General features: G+C 40.4%; 1 protein-coding gene across 1 annotated transcript in view; it reads left to right on the top strand.

The window, feature by feature from the left end:
- Nucleotides 1–20,803, top strand: part of SCAI (suppressor of cancer cell invasion) — a 134,191-nt gene that overhangs the window by 95,919 nt on the left and 17,469 nt on the right. Inside the window, exons 7-14 of the mRNA XM_024762112.1 lie at nt 1,135–1,231; nt 2,280–2,378; nt 2,530–2,682; nt 4,390–4,491; nt 5,046–5,147; nt 5,889–5,967; nt 7,852–7,951; nt 9,744–9,825. Of these exons, the coding sequence (XP_024617880.1) occupies nt 1,135–1,231; nt 2,280–2,378; nt 2,530–2,682; nt 4,390–4,491; nt 5,046–5,147; nt 5,889–5,967; nt 7,852–7,951; nt 9,744–9,825 (814 nt within the window). The remainder of the gene's footprint in view (nt 1–1,134; nt 1,232–2,279; nt 2,379–2,529; nt 2,683–4,389; nt 4,492–5,045; nt 5,148–5,888; nt 5,968–7,851; nt 7,952–9,743; nt 9,826–20,803) is intronic.

The raw sequence follows: 20,803 nt of genomic DNA, 5'->3' as shown, positions 1-20,803 counted from the left end.
CAAAGTGGATAAAAAAGCAAGGCCTAACTATATACTGTCTACAAAAGATGCGTTACAATGAAAAGACACAGGTACTTGAAAGTAGAGGGATAGAAAAAGATATGGCATACAAATAGTAAGTATAAGAAAACTAGCTTGATTGTATTAACGTTAGAAAAATAAGATTTCAAAGCAAAGACTGATCTTCCTAGAAGTCTTTTTGTCTCATATTTTCCTGACTAGTTGTCTTCTCATCTTTTTTTAATTAAAAATATTTATTTATTTATTTTTGGCTGCGTTGGGTCTTTGTTGCTGCGCACAGCCTTTCTCTAGTTGTGGCGAGCAGGGGCTACTCTTCATTGTGGTGCATGGGCTTCTCATTGCAGTGACTTTTTTTTTTTTTTTTTTTTTTTTTTTTTTTTTCCGGTACGCGGGCCTCTCACTGTTGTGGCCTCTACCGTCGCGGAGCACAGGCTCCACGGCCATGGCTCACGGGCTCAGCCGCTCCACGGCACGTGGGATCTTCCCGGACCGGGGCACAAACCCATGTCCCCTGCATCGGCAGGTAGACTCTCAACCACTGCGCCACCAGGGAAGCCCTTAATTTTTTTTATTGGGGTATAGTTGTTTTACAGTGTTGTGTTAGTTTCTACTGTAACGTCTTCCGTATAGTCTTAACTTAAACATTACTCTCGCTAAGATGCCTTCTCTCACCCAAGATCCTGTCCTGTGGGCTCAAATTGTAATCATTGTAATATTTTGTAATATTACATCATTGTAATATTTATTCCAGTATTTTAAGTATTTATCTGTCTCCTCTACATTTTAAATACTTTTCTGTCTGTAAGATCTGTGAGGGAAGGGACTGTGTCTATAGTTTTTTTTTTTTTAAATCATTCTAATCTAGTACTTAGCATAGTGCCTGATGCATCTTAAGTTTCAATAGATACTTCTTGAATGAATTTAATATATGAATGAACAATGTAATGAACCATTGAGTAAGAAATGTGTTAAAAGACTAGAGGTTATATGAAGCAATGTTTTTAACTGTGCAAAATAGTATCAAAAGAGTTTAAAAAGCTATCAGAAAGTTAGAAAAATCAAAAAGCATATTTTTTTAAATGTTATGAATGATTTTCCATTTTTCTACCATAGACCTGAGTTGGTAGTTAAGAAGCTACGATACTATGCAAGATTTATAGTAGTTTGTCTTCTTCTCAACAAAATGGATGTTGTAAAGGATCTGGTGAAGGTAAATGTACTTTAAAATCATTAAAATCCTAATCTCTCATTGTCTGTGGATAATTTTGTTTTTTAAAAATAGATTTAAGGTTAAAATAATTTTGATATATCTAAATCATTACAACTTTGAGAGTATGGTAACTTATGACAAGGGTAATGATAAAAAAATTTTCCAACTCTTCATATTTCAAATACACCAGAGATAATTGTCTTAATTTCTTACTTTTGTCCCCTTAGTTTACTTTACATTTCATCAACCATCCATGAATGGTTGGCAAATGTAAACAAAAGTTAAAATATTTGGTTTAAGAAAATAATTGAAAAGTTAGGTCAAGAAAAATGTTTTACAAAGGTGTGAATGAGTTTCGATTTTTCCTCCCTTTAGTATGTCTGCATCACTCTATCCTTCATTACCTCAGGTAATTAAGAGTTAACTGCATTCTAGATTAACTTAATATCTGTAATTATTGCATGCTACATTCTGGTTACACTCTGTATTCAGTTAGTGGTTTCAATGGCATACTTCTTGATTTTTTGGCGCTCGAGTATAACATGCTAGTTTTTGCTTTTTTTTTTAATTGAAGTATAATTTACAGTATTGTGTTATTTTCAGGTGTACAGCAAAGTGATTCAGTATAACATGCTAGTTTTGACAAGCCTTCTTCCTCCATCCCCAGTTACTAATAAGATTATTTCCAAAAGAAATAGTATGATATAAATACAAAGAATTTATATATATATTTTTTAATGTTAAAATTTTGGGGGGTTTACCTTTAAGAGTTTCCTGTTAATAAAGTCATTGCTGATGTAGCAGAGTAGGTATGGGTCACTGTGGATTTCTATGAAGATCTTACTGATGTGTTATCATTTTGGAGTTTTTGATTTTGAAGCAAGCCCATGTAATTTTCATTCTGTTTTGGTTATAACTGGGACCGTATACTGATAATAATCAAACTTCTTAACTGTATCAGTTTCTGTCAGGAGTATGGTACAATATACAATGTATTTTTATGATTTTTTTTCTATAACCATTTCTCTTTGTGATATTGTAAAATCAGGAACTCTCGGATGAAATTGAAGATTATACTCACCGCTTTAATACTGAAGATCAAGTGGAATGGAACCTGGTGCTTCAAGAAGTAGCAGCTTTCATTGAGGTCAGTTCTTGACAAGAAAGGTTGTCATAATTATGTATGTAAATGCATATGTGGTATACTTTTTTACTATGTGTATATGTCAAAAAGAAGGAATAATTTCTTATATTGACATTTTGTCTTGGCCATCAACCACTTACTGCTTTTTCTCCAGGCAGACCCTGTGATGGTATTAAATGATGATAATACCATTGTTATCACGTCTAATCGCCTTGCTGAAACAGGAGCCCCATTGCTGGAACAGGGCATGATTGTGGGACAGTTGTCTCTGGCTGATGCACTCATTATTGGTAATTGTAATAACCAGGTAAAGAATTGTGAAGGAATTATGCTTAAAATTCACTTTGAAAAATAGTACTTTTGATTGTTACAGAATTATTTCATTGTAAATATCCTAACATCCATTTGCTAGGAAATAGTTAATTAAATTATGCTGTGTCTATATATGGACTGTACTATAGACATTTAAATGGTTTAGAAAGAATTTTTAATCACAGAAGAAGATACTTATGATATGGCAAGTGAAAATAATATGGACCTATGTAAACAGAATTATTTTATTATATATGTGAAAATGTCTATGTGTAATACATATATGCACAAGAAAAAGACAAGGAAGAAATTTACCAATATCATAAAAGATTTATCTCTAAAAAATTTAGCAAAATTTTAAGTGATTTTTATTTTCTTCCTTACAACTTTCTACATCTGTATATTGCCTTTACAATCAGGCAAAAATGGGGGAGGAGTTATTTTTAAGTCCATTTGTCAAAAGCAAATTTCAGATATTTTTTCATGACAGAATAGTCCCATGACAATGAGGATTTAAGGTACTACAACTGTAATTTACTGAAAATTATGGGATATTGGAAAGGTCACCAATGGATACACTTTTCTATATGTATTACTTATACAAGTTTTAATTTTGGATCCTTCCCTTACATCTGTCATTTTTGTTGTTAACTTTTTCTTATAATTCTCCAATTTTGGATTTTAAAGCTTTAATTTGCAAATTTCTAAATTAAAACATTTTAATTTAAATTAAAACCTTGCCTACATGAAGTTCTGTAGAAGTATTATTCAAAATAGAAAAGGAGGGGACTTCCCTGGTGGTCCAGTGGTAAAGAATCCACCTTACAATGCAGAGGACTCAGGTTCAATCCCTAGTCGGGGAACTAAGATCCCACATGCCACAGAGCAACTAAGCCCCGCGCGCCAAAACGACTGAGCTCGCGTGCCTCAACGAGAGAGCCTGCGTGCCGGAAACTATAGAGCCCACGCGCCCCAGATCCCGCACGCCACAACTAGAGAAGAGAAAACCTGCACGTCACAGCTAGAGAGAAACCAGCACACTGCAGTGAAGAGCCTGCATGCCACAACTGAGACCCGACGCAGCCAAAAATAAATAAAAAATAAGTTGTTAAAAACAAAACAAAATAGAAAAGGATACAGTCTTTTCTCTTTTTCTTTTTTTTTGCTGTGCCACGCAGTTTGTGGGGTCTTAGTTCCCCAACCCAGGATTGAACCCAGGGCCCCGGCAGTCAAAGTTCCAAGTCCTAACCACTGGACCTCCAGGCAATTCTCAGGATTCAATCTTAAACATTATGTAGTGCCAAAATGTAATGAAGTGATTTTAAAATGGGCCATAGTCATATTGCAGCCTGGCTGGTTTGCCAAAAGTTAACATGTTTTATGGGATCTAATATAGGTCTCTGTGTTTACGTGACTACTTTTTGTTTTTAAAAATACCTGTGGAAATTGATGGATTGATAGAAGTATTGATAGATGGAGCGAGACGTGTTGAAGCAAATATAGAAAAATGTTAATGTTATAGGATCTAGCTATTGAGCATAAGGGTGTCACTGTATAATTTTTTTAACTTTCTGTCTTTTGAAATTTTTTGGAATAAAATATCCAATGTCATCAGGTACACATGAAAGTCAAGAGTAACAATATGATTAAACACTTCAAGGTCTGCGTACTGCATTAACGGTCAGTTTTGTTTTCCTTGCAGGTTAAGTTCAGTGAACTAACTGTTGACATGTTCCGGATGTTACAAGCCCTGGAAAGGGAGCCAATGAATTTAGCTTCCCAGATGAATAAACCAGGAATGCAGGTGACCTTCTCCCTACATCTGCAATTTGCTGCTTCTGCTCCTCATGGAATGCTATTATTCAGCGAAAGCCATGAGTGTGAATAAAGAATTCTCCTGATGAGACGCAGGAGAAATAAATAAGCATAATGCTAATTAAAAAAAGATATTTAATGAAAAGGATAGTAAAAATAGGCATTGATAATTCATATGTCAAGTACAGTTTGTATAGTCATCCGTCAGTATCCACGGGGGATTGGTTCCAGGACCCCCGTGGATAAACCTGCAGATGCTCAAGACCCTTATTTAAAGTGGCATAGTGTTTACATACAACCTATGCACATCCTCTCGTATGCTTTGAATCATTTCTAGATTACTTATAACATCTAATAGAATGTAAATTATATGTAAATAGTTGTAAATGTTATGTAAATAGTTGCTGGTGCACAGCAAATTCAAGTTTTGCTTTTTGGAACTTTCTAGAATTTTTTTTCTAAATATTTTTGATCCGTGGTTGGGTGAATCCATGGATGCAGAGGACCGACTGTATGTGCATTGTTTTCTGTGTGTAAATATAGGAATCAGCTGACAAGCCTACCAGGCGAGAAAACCCCCACAAGTACCTGCTCTACAAACCAACATTCAGCCAACTATACACATTCTTAGCAGCATCTTTTAAGGTATCTATCATCCAGTACTTTTTAGTATATGGGGAAAGTGTGCCTTAAATGGAATCTGAGAGTCACTCTTCTCTTTGAATATTTGAGTCAAGAATTTAGGAAAAATATGAAAATGAAAACTGCCTTAGAATATCCTAATCATAGCTGTTTTTGGAATGGAAATTGCTTATTATGTTATGAATGTTCCCTACCATTAATTAATGAGAATATTGATTAATTATCATTCTCCTTTCTCCGGGTTTTTTTGCTAAACTGCTTTAGGCATAATAGTCAATGCAGAACTGAAAAACAGGAGCAGATTTTATAGGCATGTTCTATAAATAGAATAGCCACCTGAATGGTGGCTCTGGGAAACATTTTGGTCGTCTGAAAGAACCATGAGTAGGGAATTCCTCTCAGTTTATATAGAGAAAGGCACGGATGGAAGTTTGTCTTTTAGACCTATAGTCAGGATCTTTACTTCTCCATCTTAAGTTTTCCAGAGAACGTTCTTTAAATGATGGGGTTTTGAAGCAGAGATTGTCTTCAAAACTTTTGGCAATGGTTATAGGTTAATAATGAACCTTTGCTGTGTAGACAGTTATAAGTTGGAACTAGCAAGAGTGACTTTTCTCTTGGAAGAGACCATTATATGTTAAATTAGGTTCTTGTTTTCCCTACAACTGTAAAATGTCATGAACTTTCAATAAAACTGTCGTTTCCTGTTTGTCGTTTTGTGTATGTGATTTTCTTTAATTTCAGGAGCTGCCTGCCAATAGTGTGCTTCTGATTTACCTGTCAGCCACTGGCGTTTTCCCCACAGGTCGTTCTGATAGTGAAGGTACAATAAAGGAATGCTCCCTGTCGTGAGCAGGGCTTGAATTCTCTTTATTTTCTACAAGGCGATGGCCCATAGCCCACAGACAATCTCAAGCTTTCTAGAGAGGCTCCCAAATTTGAAACCGGGTCTATTTGCTGAATCGGCAATCTTGTAGATACCCCAGTCTGTTTTATTTGCTGAAATATTATACGGTAAAGTTAAAAAAGATCAGCAAATTCACATACTACATGCATGCCTCTCTAACAGATTTGCTAAAAGCAAACACATATATGTGCATGGAATAACCAAGCCTAATTATCTACTTCACATCGTTGAATTTTTCTGAGCCTTTAGTGTGTTAGGGAATCTGGTCAGCGGCTTCACTGTGGCTGAAAGTCTTGTAGAAATCAGTGCACTTTTGTAACTGTGAAAGTTCAAGTCCTTGACATAATTTTATTTTGTGTCCTTTCTTTGGTTTTATGGATTCAATCTGTAGAATATTGGGATGCTATTTTAGAATAAAAACTTGAAGCTGTCCAGAGCATGTGAGTCCAGAATATATGAAATTGGTTGAACTAGATGAGTAGCTTGGATGTAAACAAGGCAATTAAATCTTTACTGGGACAAAAAAAAAAAAATGTTCTTAACATCCTTAACATTTTCCTCCTCATTTGTTTGTTGAAATTTGCATTCCTTTATACAATGCATGTCCCTGCCATCTTCCTTGCATGACCTACAGATCCTCTTAAAGTGTTAAAATGAAAACAAAACAAAATAAATCTCTCTTCATTGCTGTGATTTTTTTTTAAGGGATAAAATATAACACTATTAAAAGTGATGCAAAATCAGGGCTTCCCTGGCGGCACAGTGGTTGAGAGTCTGCCTGCCAATGCAGGGGACAGGGGTTCGTGCCTCGGTCCAGGAAGATCCCACATGCCGCGGAGCAGCTGGGCCCGTGAGCCATGGCCGCTGAGCCTGTGCGTCCGGAGCCTGTTCTCCGCAGCGGGAGAGGCCACAACAGTGAGAGGCCTGCGTACCGCAAAAAAAAAAAAGTGATGCAAAATCATAAATACTTTAATTTTTTGGTGATAAAGTTAGTACTTTTATTTATAAATAATTATTTCCATATCTTATACACTATTGAATCAGATTTTCTGGGCCCCGCCTAATGTATTGATCTCTTGTTTTACTTTTTTCAAAGTACAGTAGTTACTAACTGAATGGTACTTTGAGAGAGATTATTCCTAACATTCCACAGTTGCTGTTCCATTTACACAAGAGTTTATTTAACTAACTGATAGTACCAGTGGGAAAAGGCTAATTCCCAAACCGGAATTACAGTGGTTGATGTAATAATAATGATAGTGGATTTTTTCCTACACTGGTATTTGGTAATTCTTTTCTTAAAAATGAAGTTTTTGTCAGTGAGAATTTTCAAGTTCCATTCAAAAATTTCCCTACATTTTTACAATTAGTGGCCCTTTTAAAATTATATTTAAGAAATTATTAGGACTTCATTCTGCAACTTTCTTACTTAAATAATTTTGTTGAACTTGAGATTTTAGTTTTGCTTGAAATGAGAAGATCATTTTGAACATCCCAGATATCCATCTCTTTTTTACCCAGAATAATGGGATGCAGTAGATTCTTGTTTTGTTTCTCATTATAATCTGAAGAACTGATGAAGATGGTCAGATGATCTTTTAAAATATTGGAACAGGCAACATGCTGAAATCATTTAAATGCTATGTTAAACTAAAATGTTAAATTTTCAATTAATAAAAATGTTTTGTAATTATCTTCCATTTGTATCGATGAAAGATTCACCCAACACCTTTGTGTTCGAACATCAAATCAATGCTACTCTCCAATTGAAGTCTAGGATTCTTCCCTTTCTTTTTATAGGTCCTTATGATTTTGGAGGGGTACTTACTAATAGTAACCGGGATATTATAAATGGAGATGCCATCCACAAACGAAATCAATCCCACAAGGAAATGCACTGGTATGTATTATAAAAATTATAGTTCTCTCTTATAAAATATTAAGTAAAATGGAATGTTCCCTTAGACTGCTATTCATAACACTTATTTGGATTCCAGCAATATCTCAGGCTCTGACTATCTTAGGCAATTAGAATTGTTGGTTAATATTTATTTTACAATTTTTTTATTGAGTATGTATTATATGTCAGGAACTGTTCAATCACTGGAGATCTGTTCATTCAAGTTGGAGGAGACAATAAATATATACATAAATAATAAGGCAGGACATGATGCACGTTAATATCAAAATAAGCCTTTTAAAAATTAATTAATTTTATTTTTGGCTATGTTGGGTCTTTGTTGCTGCACGTGGGCTTTTCTCTAGTTGCGGCGAGCGGGGCTACTCTTTGTTGTGGTGCGTGGGCTTCTCATTGCAGTGGCTTCTCTTGTTGCGGAGCACAGGCTCTAGGTGCACGGGCTTCAGTAGTTGTGGCACGCAGGCTCAGTAGTTGTGGCTTGCAGGGGCTAGAGCGCAGGCTCAGTAGTTGTGGTGCATGGGCTTAGTTGCTCTGCGGCATGTGGGATCTTCCTGGACCAGGGCTTGAACCCGTGTCCCCTGCATTGGCAGGCGGATTCTTAACCCTGTGCCATCAGGGAAGCCCAATATAAGCTTTTTTTTTTTTTTTCCAATATAAGCTTTTTAATATAAGGTTATGTTGGTGTGATATAGCAAAAATGAAGTTAGCTGTATGATTTCAAGGAGATTTCATCCATGAAAGTTTGCTCAGTGCATTCACTGGTTGGGCCATTATGGGCTCTAAAATTTCCCTAGCTGAGAGAGAGCAGTTTCATTATAGAGGAAACAGGACTTGCTTGAAACTGCATTTCTAATAACCCTTTACATAAAAATGTAACTCTTCATATTAAAGAGTAGGGAAGGGAGGGCAGAGGGAAATGTTTCAAATTACACGTATAATAGCTAATGGTCCCCCAAGCCATGTGTTGGTGCTATAGTTGACCATAGTTGTAAATGATTTATATCAGAAAAACTTGTATTTGAAATATATTGGGGTTTGATGATATTGCTCATTGACAACATCATTTTGTATATTTACATAAATATTTATAAACTACCCACATTGTCCACCAACCATGGGAAAGAGCATGCACACCAAAATTGTGACCTTAAGCAGTGGCTCTCAAATGCATGTTACTGGACTTCAGCCTTCTGTGGGCCACAGTGAATCTGTATCTTTAACAAGCACCCCAGCTGATTCTGATGCACATGTCCAGAGGAAATGTAGATAATAGAAGGGGAGCCCCTGCTTATTGTCTGCAATATTAAGATATAGCTTAAAATAATAAAAATCTTTAAAATGGATATAGATTTTGAAAGATTCATTGAAATAGAAATCTGGTTGTGTTATTACATCTTGTTTTCAGAACATGTTCTTAGGAGGAACTTTTAAATACTAAGAAAGTCCCTAAATGCTGACTTCTGAGATTTTCGTGTGTATTTATTTATCCATCTTTAAATATATTAATATATATATTAAATATAGAGACTTCTCTTTAGCTTGAATATTCTTGAATAGTAATTATGTTCGAATTTTTTTTTTCCAAATAAAACTGTTAACTTGTCTACCCCAGTAAATACAGGCTTTTTTGGTCTTTTGCTTAATTAATCTTTGTTTTTCTCCCAGTGCTGTGACAAAAAGGAGATGTGAGCAGACCAAACTGATAATTAAGATTTCTGAGACTTGGCTGATAAAGTTATACAGTCATTCACTGTTACTCTTGTTGTTTTCCCAGCCTTCATCCTGGAGATCTCTATCCTTTCACAAGGAAGCCCCTGTTCATCATTGTGGATTCATCCAATAGTGTTGCGTATAAGGTGAGTTCCATGAGCGCTATTCCACGTTTGACACTATGGCACCACCCTGAGGTAACCAATCTGAACATGTGCCTTTTTATTTTGCTTTATTTTATTTAATTTTACACAGTTTGTATTTAGTCTTTCTTTTCTTTTGAGGTTGTGCATGCTAGTCAGGATCTGGTGCTATGAATAGAAACAAGAAGAAAACGCATGAATGGACACTCAGTGGAAAATAATAAATCCTCCTGCGGGAAAAAAAATTCAAGATTTCCAAGATCACTGGTGGGAGGTTTATTTTTGTTATATAACCCAGAATAGTTTTCTTTTATAGAGGTTGAAGTATATGGGAACATTTTATTTTCTAGTTTTCAAACTTTTTCCCCTCTATACACTGAGCTACTATAGTTTAAGTGGAATTTCTATCCCATGTTATAGAGTTATATTCATTGAATATCAACAGAAATTGTTTTAGAGGCACTTATTATTGTTTTTTTTAATTTGCGACAGTAAGTAAAAAAAAGATGACCCTGAAGTCTGAAATAAGTAACAGGGACTTAATGTGAAAATCCTTTCTTTTATATTTTGCTATAGAAGCAGTGGTTTTCAATGATTGTATAAAGAATGGCAGCAGTGAGACACTTTAAAGTTGGATGCTAAAATTCAAACAATAGTAATTTACAGGAAAATGAAAACAGAATTTTTGGAGCCCTTTGTATATGGTTGGAATATTTCATTAGTGGACAGTATACTCAGAAATATGCTGGAAACACAGATCTGCCAATTAAAATTATTTCTGTTGTGGGTGTTCATATATTAGATGGGGAAGCAAACGTTAATACGTTTATTTCAGGAGAGCAACAGAAATGTCTGGTAGCCAAAAAAGCTGACCCCAAGCATATTTTTCCATCTAATTTTCATGCTTAGTTTCACTTTTTAAAGTCGGAATTCCAAGAGCATCCATCCCACCCTACGTTGTTCAGCATGTTTCTTGCTACCCATTTTGTCAAGTTTAACGTTACAACTTTTGATTTTTAGGAAAACTAGCTATGTACACTCTTAAATTGTGAGTGTGCTGTTGTCATTTTTAATCTTTTTGAGAGGGTGGGCGGCTGCTAGAGGAAAAGGTTTATTGGCTACCCCATATAAACATATAAAATCAGAAGAGTCCAGGCATTTTGTGTCTTCACAGAATTCAAAAAAAGCATTCTGTGCCTTTGTCAGTGAAAAGGAAACATTTGCTACAGTTTAACAGTGTGACAGAATGTGTTGATGCACAGTAAGCAGGTGTATTGCTTACTATGATCTAGCATGCACTGAAAGTATTTTCACAATCTGTTCATTTCTCTCAACTTAATTGGACATTATTTGATACCATCTTTTATAATCTCAAGAATATCATTCATGTTATGTGCCTGCTATTTCCAGAGTGTCGTTTGGATGTAGACTGCGTATTGGATGATGATTTTGAAAAAACACCATTGTGCATAATTGGAATTATGTCTCATGCTTTAATTCTAAATTTCAATATCCCAACACCCAGGATAACCGTGGAATAATAGATTTCTGTGTGTGTTTGGTGTTGATGGCACGTGCAGTGTCACTCCTCTAAAAAATTAAATTGTCAAGAACATTCTGATCTTTAGAAATGAAATGGGGAGCCCATGGGCAGTAGGCAAATAAGGGCATGATGTAGACTAATTTAGTCTTTTAAAAAACTAGTTAATGCCTCTGAATCAGGTGTGCAGTTCTCTGTGTTAACATATGAAAGTGTCTGACATTTACTTTTCCCACAAAGCACATAAAAATTCTTAAACTATCATTTTGCAAGTTTCTAATGAAAAAGAGCTGGGTGACATGTATTATTTCTTCAGTACATACTTTGTTATATCCATTTCATCCATATGAATGTTTTACGAACATATATGTGTTTTCTAAATGTTTCTTCATGTAAATACAAACACTTCATGTTATTTCTTCATTTCAGTATTACTTTTTAATTTTTATGAAAGTAACTCATCCATATAGTTGAAAGCTATAGTTCTTTTTCTGTGCATCAGAAACATTCAGAGCCCTCTTCAAAACCACTTGTACCTGGGTCCCAACTCCTGTGATTCTAATTTGCTTGGCCTGGGGTGGGTCTCAGGTATCAGCATAATTCCCTTGTGTGGTAAGGGTGAGATCTACTCAGCCAGGTTCTGCCAGGAGTTACTAACAACAGCAGTCTCCAGCTCTCATGCCCTACCCTTGTTTGCCTCTTCCCAGAGGCTACAATTTACATCTTTTTAAGTTAATTATTTTGGTATTTAACCATTCTTTTTCTAAATCACATGCTGGTATTGATATTTCTTGATTCTTAAAGAAATATCTTTATTTCTTGTATTTCTTAAAATACATGTTTTAAGCAGCATGTATTGATATCCCATTATGGAAGAAAAATTTAGCTCTCTTTCCCCTTCCTATCCCCATTTCATATTCATACCTTTTATAACTTTTATCCACACAATAGACATATCATAATTTTGATTCACTGAATATTTAGTGCTTATATTATTATGACTATACAATGCTTTTAACATCTAAGCCACATAGTAAACTTTTTCTTTTCTATGCAACTTTCTACTTTTCCTGGAGCAAATAATGTTATCTTGCTCCTGGTTCTTTTTCTGAACTTATCACAGATTCAACCCCAAGCTCCTCACCACTTGCTTAATCTTCTTTCAGGTTGTTCAGATGCATCATTCTCTTAATTTTATCTTTGGGATGAATTCTCTTGCAAAGCCTCTGGACTGGTGCCCTCTACATGTACTGCACAGCTCTCCTCCCTGAATCTCTTTTCATTATTATTCTGGGAATTCTTCCTCTCTCTTCTATATTGGAATCCCTGTTTCCTGAATCCTCTGTCTTCTTCTTGGACACTCTCATTTACTCTCTCATTTTGGTTTATTCGCTCATTTTACTGTAGCATCTCCAGCAAAATGGAGCTTTCTGAGAAAGGGTGAATATGAGGTAAAATATTTGAAGTCTTGGACTTCTGCAAATGTTTTTGATTTACCATTGCACTTAAATGGTAGTTTTGGTATTGATTAGAAATTATTTCCCTTCAAAATTTGGAAGGCTTTGTTCCATTGCTTTCTAGCTTCCAGTATTTCATAAGAAGTACAAAGCATTCTAATTCTGAGTTCTTTCATGTGACTTGTTTTCAGTCCCTGGAAATATATAGGATCTTCTCTTTGTCTCCAGTGTTTTTCAGCTTCTTAACAGAGTGCCCTGGTCTGGGTTTACTTTTTTTTTTTTTTTTTTTTTTTTTTTTTTTTTTTTTGCGGTACACGGGCCTCTCACTGTTGTGGCCTCTCCCGTTGCAGAGCACAGGCTCTGGACGCACAGGCTCAGCGGCCATGGCTCACGGGCCCAGCCGCTCCGCGGCATGTGGGATCTTCCCGGACCGCAGCACGAACTCGTGTCCCCTGCATCGGCAGGAGGACTCTCAACCACTGCGCCACCAGGGAAGCCCCTGGGTTTACTTTTAACAATGGTACTTGGCATGTACTTAGTGAGTCCTTTCAATCTGCAAACTCTGCTCATTTTCTTGAGTTGTTTCAGTGGCTTCCTCCCTTCCATTTTCTCTGTTCTTTCTTCGGAGAATTTTTGTCATTCATATATTGGACCTTCTGGTCTAGTCCTCTGATTTTTTTGCCCTTTATTTTCCATCTTCCAGTCTTTTTGCTCTGTAGGAAATTCCCTTGCCTTTGTCTTCTGACCCTTTTATTGAGCTTTTCATTTGTTCTCTAGATGTTTCTTTCACAAAGATATAGATGTATCTGTGTGTATGTAAAACATATATACATACACATATATAATCGGTTTTTATCCTGGTTGAAATATCTTCTCTTCCCTTTGAGAATGTCAATGATCATTTAAAAAATTCTCCCTGCATGGTGTCTCTTTCCTCCATTATGGTTTGTTTCTGGTGTTTTTCCTGAATATGTTGTTTTAGAGACTCATAATTTTTGCCCTTCTGCTCAGATATAAGAGTGGAAGCTAGCAAAATGGTTAGAATCTCTGAGGTTCTAGGTAGGGCTTGTCACAGTGAGCTGCTCAGTGTGGCAATCTAGCTGGGCCATTTAGTTGGGTAATCTCTGATGTCAGTGTCTTTAGGTCTTCGTGGTCTAGTCATATTCACTGAGCAAGCTCAGCTGTTCTGCCCAGAATGTAAAGGTCTATCAGCATTATGCTATGTTTTCCCTGAAGTCCATGTGTTTTTGTTTTTTAATATAAATTTATTTATTTATTATTTATGTTTGGCTGTGTTGGGTCTTCGTTGCTGCGTGTGGGCTTTCTCTAGTTGCGGCGAGCAGGGGCTACTCTTCTTTGCGGTGTGCGGGCTTATCATTGCCATGGCTTCTCTTGTGGCAGAGCATGGGCTCTAGGCGCTCAGGCTTCAGTAGGTGTGGCGCATGGGCTTAGTTGCTCCACGGCATGTGGGGTCTTCCCGGACCAGGGCTTGAACCCGTGTCCTCTGCATTGGCAGGTGGATTCTTAACCACTGCACCACCAGGGAAGCCCCTCGTGTGTGTTTATATCTGCATATACATGTACCTTTATGTACCCAGTGCTTCATACTTAAAAGATTCTCAATAAATATATGTTGAATGATTAAATGAAGGTAGTCACCATTATCCTTATTTTATAGCTGCAGTAACTGCTCTTGGAGGTTAAGTATCTTGCCTAATTGATTCCAGCAGTCTTTCTCATTCCAAAGCCCAAGATGTTTCTACATTTAGAAAAAGAGGAGCTTTTCGTGCTAGTCTGAGCCTCATTTCAGAAGAGAGGAATTGAAATGCCGAGGTCTGTAACATAACAAATGTGGCTCACATTTAGGCTCTCAAATTTCCAACAGGGAATAGGCTTTATCTGTAATAATGTAGTACTAGTGGGGTTAAAAAAAAAACACAAACCTGTCATTTTGGGCAACACTTCTTTGAATTCTGCTTTTTTTTTCCTTGGAAGAAGAAAATCCTTTGAGTATTTAATTATATATGACAGAGATGGATCCCTGCCAGTAAACATGACTTACACATTTGTCAAAACAGTCATACTTATCTAAACAGCCTTGTCCTAAAGTGTTTGACTTATGACTGTAGATTGCTGTGGTCTAGGAAGGCATTCACCTTCATAACAAGATTACCTAAGAGCTCTTCTGACAGTCAGCCTCACTCATTCCATTTCCTTCTTGCTACTTTGAAAGACCGTCTCTTTGTTTTGGCGTTCTGCAGTTATCTAGGTTTTGTTTCTTTATATTTAACCTATTGGGAGTTGCTGGACTTCTCGAATCTGTAGGTTAGAGTTTTTCATTATTGCTGGAAAATTCTCAGCCATTATCTCTTCAAATCTTGGCTGTGCTGCAGATCCTCTCTCATCTCTTGCGGGAACTCTGATTTTACATAATCATTCTCATTGTGTCTTCCATGTCTCTTGACCTCTCTTCTATATTTTCCATCTTTTTGTTCCTCTGGCTGAGATTTGGATAATTTCTTCTGATCTGGCTTTCAGTTCACAAATTCTTTTCTTCAGCTGTGACTAACTCGTTATTAAACCCATTTACTGATTTTTATATTATTTGTGGTATTTTTCATTTCAGGAAGTTCTGTTTGGTTCTTTTTCAAATAATTCACCGCCCTTTTTATAGTTCCCTGTTTTCTGTGTTCAAGTTTGTTCTTTATTTCTTTAAATTTAATAAGCATACTTACTATATTATTTATTATCTGGTAATTCTTACACCTGAAATCTGCTTTTGCTGCTTAAAGACACCCTTTGCTGTTTTTGTATCCCTGTATGCTTGATTATCTTTGATTAGATTCTGTAAGGCCAACTGGCCTGAGGCAGAGGAACACAATCAGATTCACAGTTTGCATCAGACCGAAATTCTCCGGACCACCCAGTTCCAGAAACTGCCCTGGAGACATTCCGGACCACCCAGTTCCAGGAACTGACCTGGGGACTTTGAACCCAGCCCAGCCTTCCCGCCTTTCCAGGGGCGGGACTAACGGTCCCCCAGGATACCCGAAAAGACCACCAAATAAGGAATACCCTGTGCCCTCCCAGATTCACCACACCCCTTTCCCTTCTTCCCCTATAAAATCTTGCCCAACCCTCGCCCGGGAGCGACTTCTCTGGCCCCTTTCTCTCGGACCAGTGAACCTCGCCCAGGAGCGCTCCCTAATGAAGCTCACTTGAAGCTTTCCTCTGTTTCGCGGTGCCGTTTGTTAAGATCCGACCTTACATTTGGTGCCAAAACCCGGGAGGGGTACCAAGCCCCGCGGGTTACCGCGCGGGCCGCTCCTCCCCTCCCCCAGGAGACAACCAGGGAACCTCTACTCATCCACCCGATCCGGCAGAAAACGGGGTAAGTCCCCCTCCCTTGTTCCCTCCGACCCCCAGAGTCCCTGCCCACTGGACTTGCTGTCCCTAATCGCGGCCACGTCAGGGATTTCTCCGTGTCTCTCCGGGACTCGGGCAACTGTGGAGGCGTCCCAGTTGCCTGACCGCTCTCCGACCCGCTGGGCCTCGGGTGATTGTGGAGACGTCCCAATCGCCAGAGCGCCCTCCGACCTGCCGTGAATTGGAGACTGATACCAGGGACGCCTCTCTCCCTCTCCATTCACTCAGGGACAGACAGGGGGGTCATGGGAACCTCACAGTCGAAACCAGATTCTAAGACGCCCCTGGGGTGTCTCCTAGCCAATTTTACAGCCCTCGGTTTCTCCCAAGATCTCCGTCGCCGACGGCTTATTTTCTGTTCCACTGTGGCCTGGCCACAATATCCTCTAGACAATCAATCCAAATGGCCTCCTGAAGGGACTTTAGATTTTAACATCTCTGTGATCTAGATAATTACTGCCGCAGGACAGGCAAATGGTCCGAGGTCCCCTATGTTCAGGCCTTCTGGTATTTGCGCTCCCGCCCTTCCCTCTGCGTCGATTGTTCCACTTCCCAGATCCTTCTTGCCAAACAGACATCTCCTACATTCAAGCCCCTAATTTCCTTTGATGATGACCCCTCTCCACTAGCCGACCCACCTGAATCTCTCGCTCTCCCTCCTCCAGAGCTCCTCTCCAACCTCCACCCTACCCTGAAGCAGTCCCTCCTCCTCCCGAACCCGTTCCCCTCCAACCGTTCCCCCGCGGTTTCTCCTCCCACGCCCCTTGCTTCGCCAATTAGTGCACATACACGCTCTCACGACTCCCAAGATCCACATCTCCTCTGCCCTCTGAGGGAGGTAGCAGGAGCGGAAGGATTAGTTAGAGTTCATGTTCCCTTTTCTCTCCAAGATCTCTCTCAAATAGAAAAGCGATTAGGCTCCTTTTCTGCCGACTCTTCCCGCTACATCAAAGAATTTCGCTACCTCTCTCAAGCTTACGATCTAACCTGGCACGATATCTTTGTGATCCTATCTTCTACTCTGACCCCTGACGAGAGGGAAAGAATTCAAACTGCTGCCCGAAACCATGCAGATCAGGTTCACCTTACCAACAGCTCCATGCCTGTTGGAGTGACTGCCGTACCTGGCACCGATCCAGGCTGGACTTATCAGGATGGCCAAGATGGCCACCGTAAACGCGACCTCATGATCCAATGCCTCCTGGCTGGCATGCAGGCTGCCGCTCATAAGGTAGTCAATTTTGAAAAACTAAAAGAGATAACCCAAGAACCTAACGAAAATCCAGCTATCTTTCTCAATCGCCTTACAGAGGCCTTAACTCTCTACACCCGGCTGGACCCCGACACCCCGGCAGGGGCAGCGGTCCTAGCCACCCATTTTATCACCCAGTCAGCCCCGGACATCCGAAAGAAATTAAAACTGGCAGAAGACGGCCCTCAAACCCCTATTCGAGATCTGGTAAAAATGGCCTTTAAAGTCTATAATGGCCGTGAGGATTTGGCAGAATCCAGTCGACAGGCTCGGATGCACCAGAAGGTGGCCTCCAAACCCAAGCTCTTGTAGCAGCCCTAAGGCCGGCCATCTCCCATGGATCACAGCATCTTCTCAAGACAACATACTGCAGATCTCCTCAATTACCTTGGCTCTCGCTGTTATCGGGTCTCCCCAGACAAGGCTCAGTTATCTGTATCTTCTGTAACCTACCTGGGGCTCCACCTTACCCCTACCACAAAAGGTCTAACAGCCGACCGCACCCGGATTATCTGTGAACTCCAGCCTCCGGAAACAGCGGAACAAACTCTCCTTTTTGGGCCTTACAGGATTTTTCCGACACTGGATCCCTAACTTTGCTCTGTTTGCTAAACCCTTATATCTAGCCGCTAAAGAAACCCCTCAAGGACCCCTCACCTCTCCTTCCGCCGTTCGACAGGCCTTTCTCACCCTCCGTAACGCTCTGATATCTTCTCCTCCCCTTTCTCTGCCCAACCCAAACCGACCTTTTCACCTTTTTGTGGATGAACGGGCCGGAATAGCAACTGGACTCCTTGCCCAGCCTGTAGGGCCTTCCTACCGCCTCGTGGCTTACCTCTCCAAACAGCTAGACCGAACCATTCGGGAATGGCAACCATGCCTTCGGGCCCTAGCAGCGGCAGCCGAACTGACCAAACACTCAAACTGACTCTGGCCCACCCACTAACCGTGTTTTCCTCCCACCGGCTGGTCGACCTCCTAGGCCACAAGTCTCTCTCCCTCCTGGGCCCCTCCCGCATCCAGGAGTTCCACCTCCTGTTCATTGAAAACCCAGCTATTTCTCTTGATCTCTCCCCTCACCTGAACCCGGCTTCCCTCCTGCCTATCTGTGGCACCGGGGGTTTTCCATCCCATTTCTGCCCTCATGTCATAGAACCCTTCAAACCACCAAGAGAGGGACTCTTTGACACCCCTCTTTCAAATCCGGACCGCACTCTCTTTGTGGACGGAAGCTCAATACTCAGTCCTGACGGACGCCGACGGGCAGCCTATGCGGTGGTAACTATCTCAACTATTATCAAGGCTAACAGCCTCCCAGAAGGGACAACCTCTCAAAGGGCTTAACTGATAGCACTCATGCGGGCCCTCGACCTCTCTAAGGGCCAAAGGGCCATCTTTCTCCCTATGGTCGCAGGCATTTCCCTCGCCTCCTCTCTCGTTGCTGCGGGCATCGGGGGAGGAGCCTTAACATACAGTGTCTCAACATCCCGTGACCTAGAACAGAAACTCCAGCTAGCCATCGAGGCTTCTGCCGCCTCCATCACCTCCCTCCAGCGCCAGATCACCTCAGTAGCCCGAGTTGCCCTCCAAAATCGACGAGCCCTGGATCTCCTGACGGCCGACAAAGGAGGTACCTGCTTCTTCCTACAGGAGGAATGCTGCTATTACATCAATGAAACAGGACTCTTCGAAGACAGTGTAAAAGCCCTCCATCGCTTAAGAGAAGAACTCCAACGCAAACACCAACAGTCCGCCTCCCCAATTCCCGATTGGTGGCGATCCACCCTCTATACCTGGCTAACACCAATCTTAGGCCCCGTAATTCTCATCTGTATCTTGCTCACGTTTGCTCCCTGTTTTCTTAGGTTCCTTCGCAGGCGCATGGAGGAAGTCTCTCGGGTGGCCACAAACCAAATGCTCCTCGGTCCTTAAACCTTGCTTCCTACAGAACCCCCCGCTGGTCTCCCCTAAGCCTCGGACCTCTGGTCGCCCGACTCCCCTTTCGACGCCCCCATTCAGCATGAAGTAGCCAGAGATCAGAACGCCGCCCCATTACACCAAAGATGTCGGGATGTAAGGCCAACTGGCCCGAGGCAGGGGAACATAATCAGATTCACAGGTTGCATCAGACCGAAATTCTCCGGACCACCCAGTTCCAGAAACTGCCCTGGAGACATTCCGGACCACCCAGTTCCTGAAACTGCCCTGGAGACATTCCGGACCACCCAGTTCCAGGAACTGACCTGGGGACTTTGAACCCAGCCCAGCCTTCCCGCCTTTCCAGGGGCGGGACTAACGGTCCCCAGGATACCCGAAAAGACCACCAAATAAGGAATACCCTGTGCCCTCCCAGATTCACCACACCCCTTTCCCTTCTTCCCCTATAAAATCTTGCCCAACCCTCGCCCGGGTGTGACTTCTCTGGCCCTTTTCTCTCGGACCAGTGAACCTCGCCCAGGAGCGCTCCCTAATGAAGCTCACTTGAAGCTTTCCTGTTTCGCGGTGCCGTTTGTTAAGATCCGACCTTACAGATTCTTCTTGTTATCCTTAGATTCTTCTTGTTATCCTTAAAATTATCTGTGGGAAATTCACTGAGCCCTAGAATGATGGTATTTTCATCCAGAGAGGGTCTGCATTTGCTTCTGCTAGACACCTAGAGGCACTGCCATTTGGGGACCATGTGTTTGGGGTTACCTAGGTGGTATGAATCTGGGCTACAAACATGCAAGAGGGCTGGCTTACAGTTACAACCATCAGGACTGTTTGGTTGGTTTGTTTGCTCTGTCTCTGCTCTGCTCAGCACCAAGAAAATTTTCCTGTGGTCCCCCGAGGCATGGTCCTGGCGGGCAGGAAGGTGTGAAATTTGGTTTTGGTTCATCCTTACAGTAAGGGTGTAGACCTTTGGGATTCCAATTTAGCAGGGCCAGTTTTCTGTTAGACTCCATCTTAGGCAGACCCTGAGCTCTGACTGCTGTCCCCTTCTCTGCATAAGGCCTTTAAAACCTAAATGCAAGTGGCTCGATTGATTGCCTCAGGGCAAAGGAGGCCTGCCGTCAGCTGATTTTCTAAGCCTCTTCTGGTTTTGCCTCATCTCTCTGACCTATCACTGGAGTGCCCCCGGGCTCCATCCTTTTTCCTCTTCTTTTCCAGCTACAACAGACTGCCCTTGATGCCCTCGCATAATTTCATGACTCTAATTACTATCTCTATGCTGACACTTTCCACATTTATATCTCCAGCCCAGACCTTTCTCAGTTACTCCAGACTTGAATATAATCTACCTACTCTACATCTCTATTTGGTGAT

This window comes from Neophocaena asiaeorientalis, unplaced genomic scaffold, assembly GCF_003031525.2.
Source record: "Neophocaena asiaeorientalis asiaeorientalis breed wild unplaced genomic scaffold, Neophocaena_asiaeorientalis_V1.1 scaffold78, whole genome shotgun sequence".
Lineage (NCBI taxonomy): Eukaryota > Metazoa > Chordata > Mammalia > Artiodactyla > Phocoenidae > Neophocaena > Neophocaena asiaeorientalis.
Note: the sequence above shows the minus strand (reverse complement) of the source record. Positions and strands in the feature narration are given on the sequence as shown.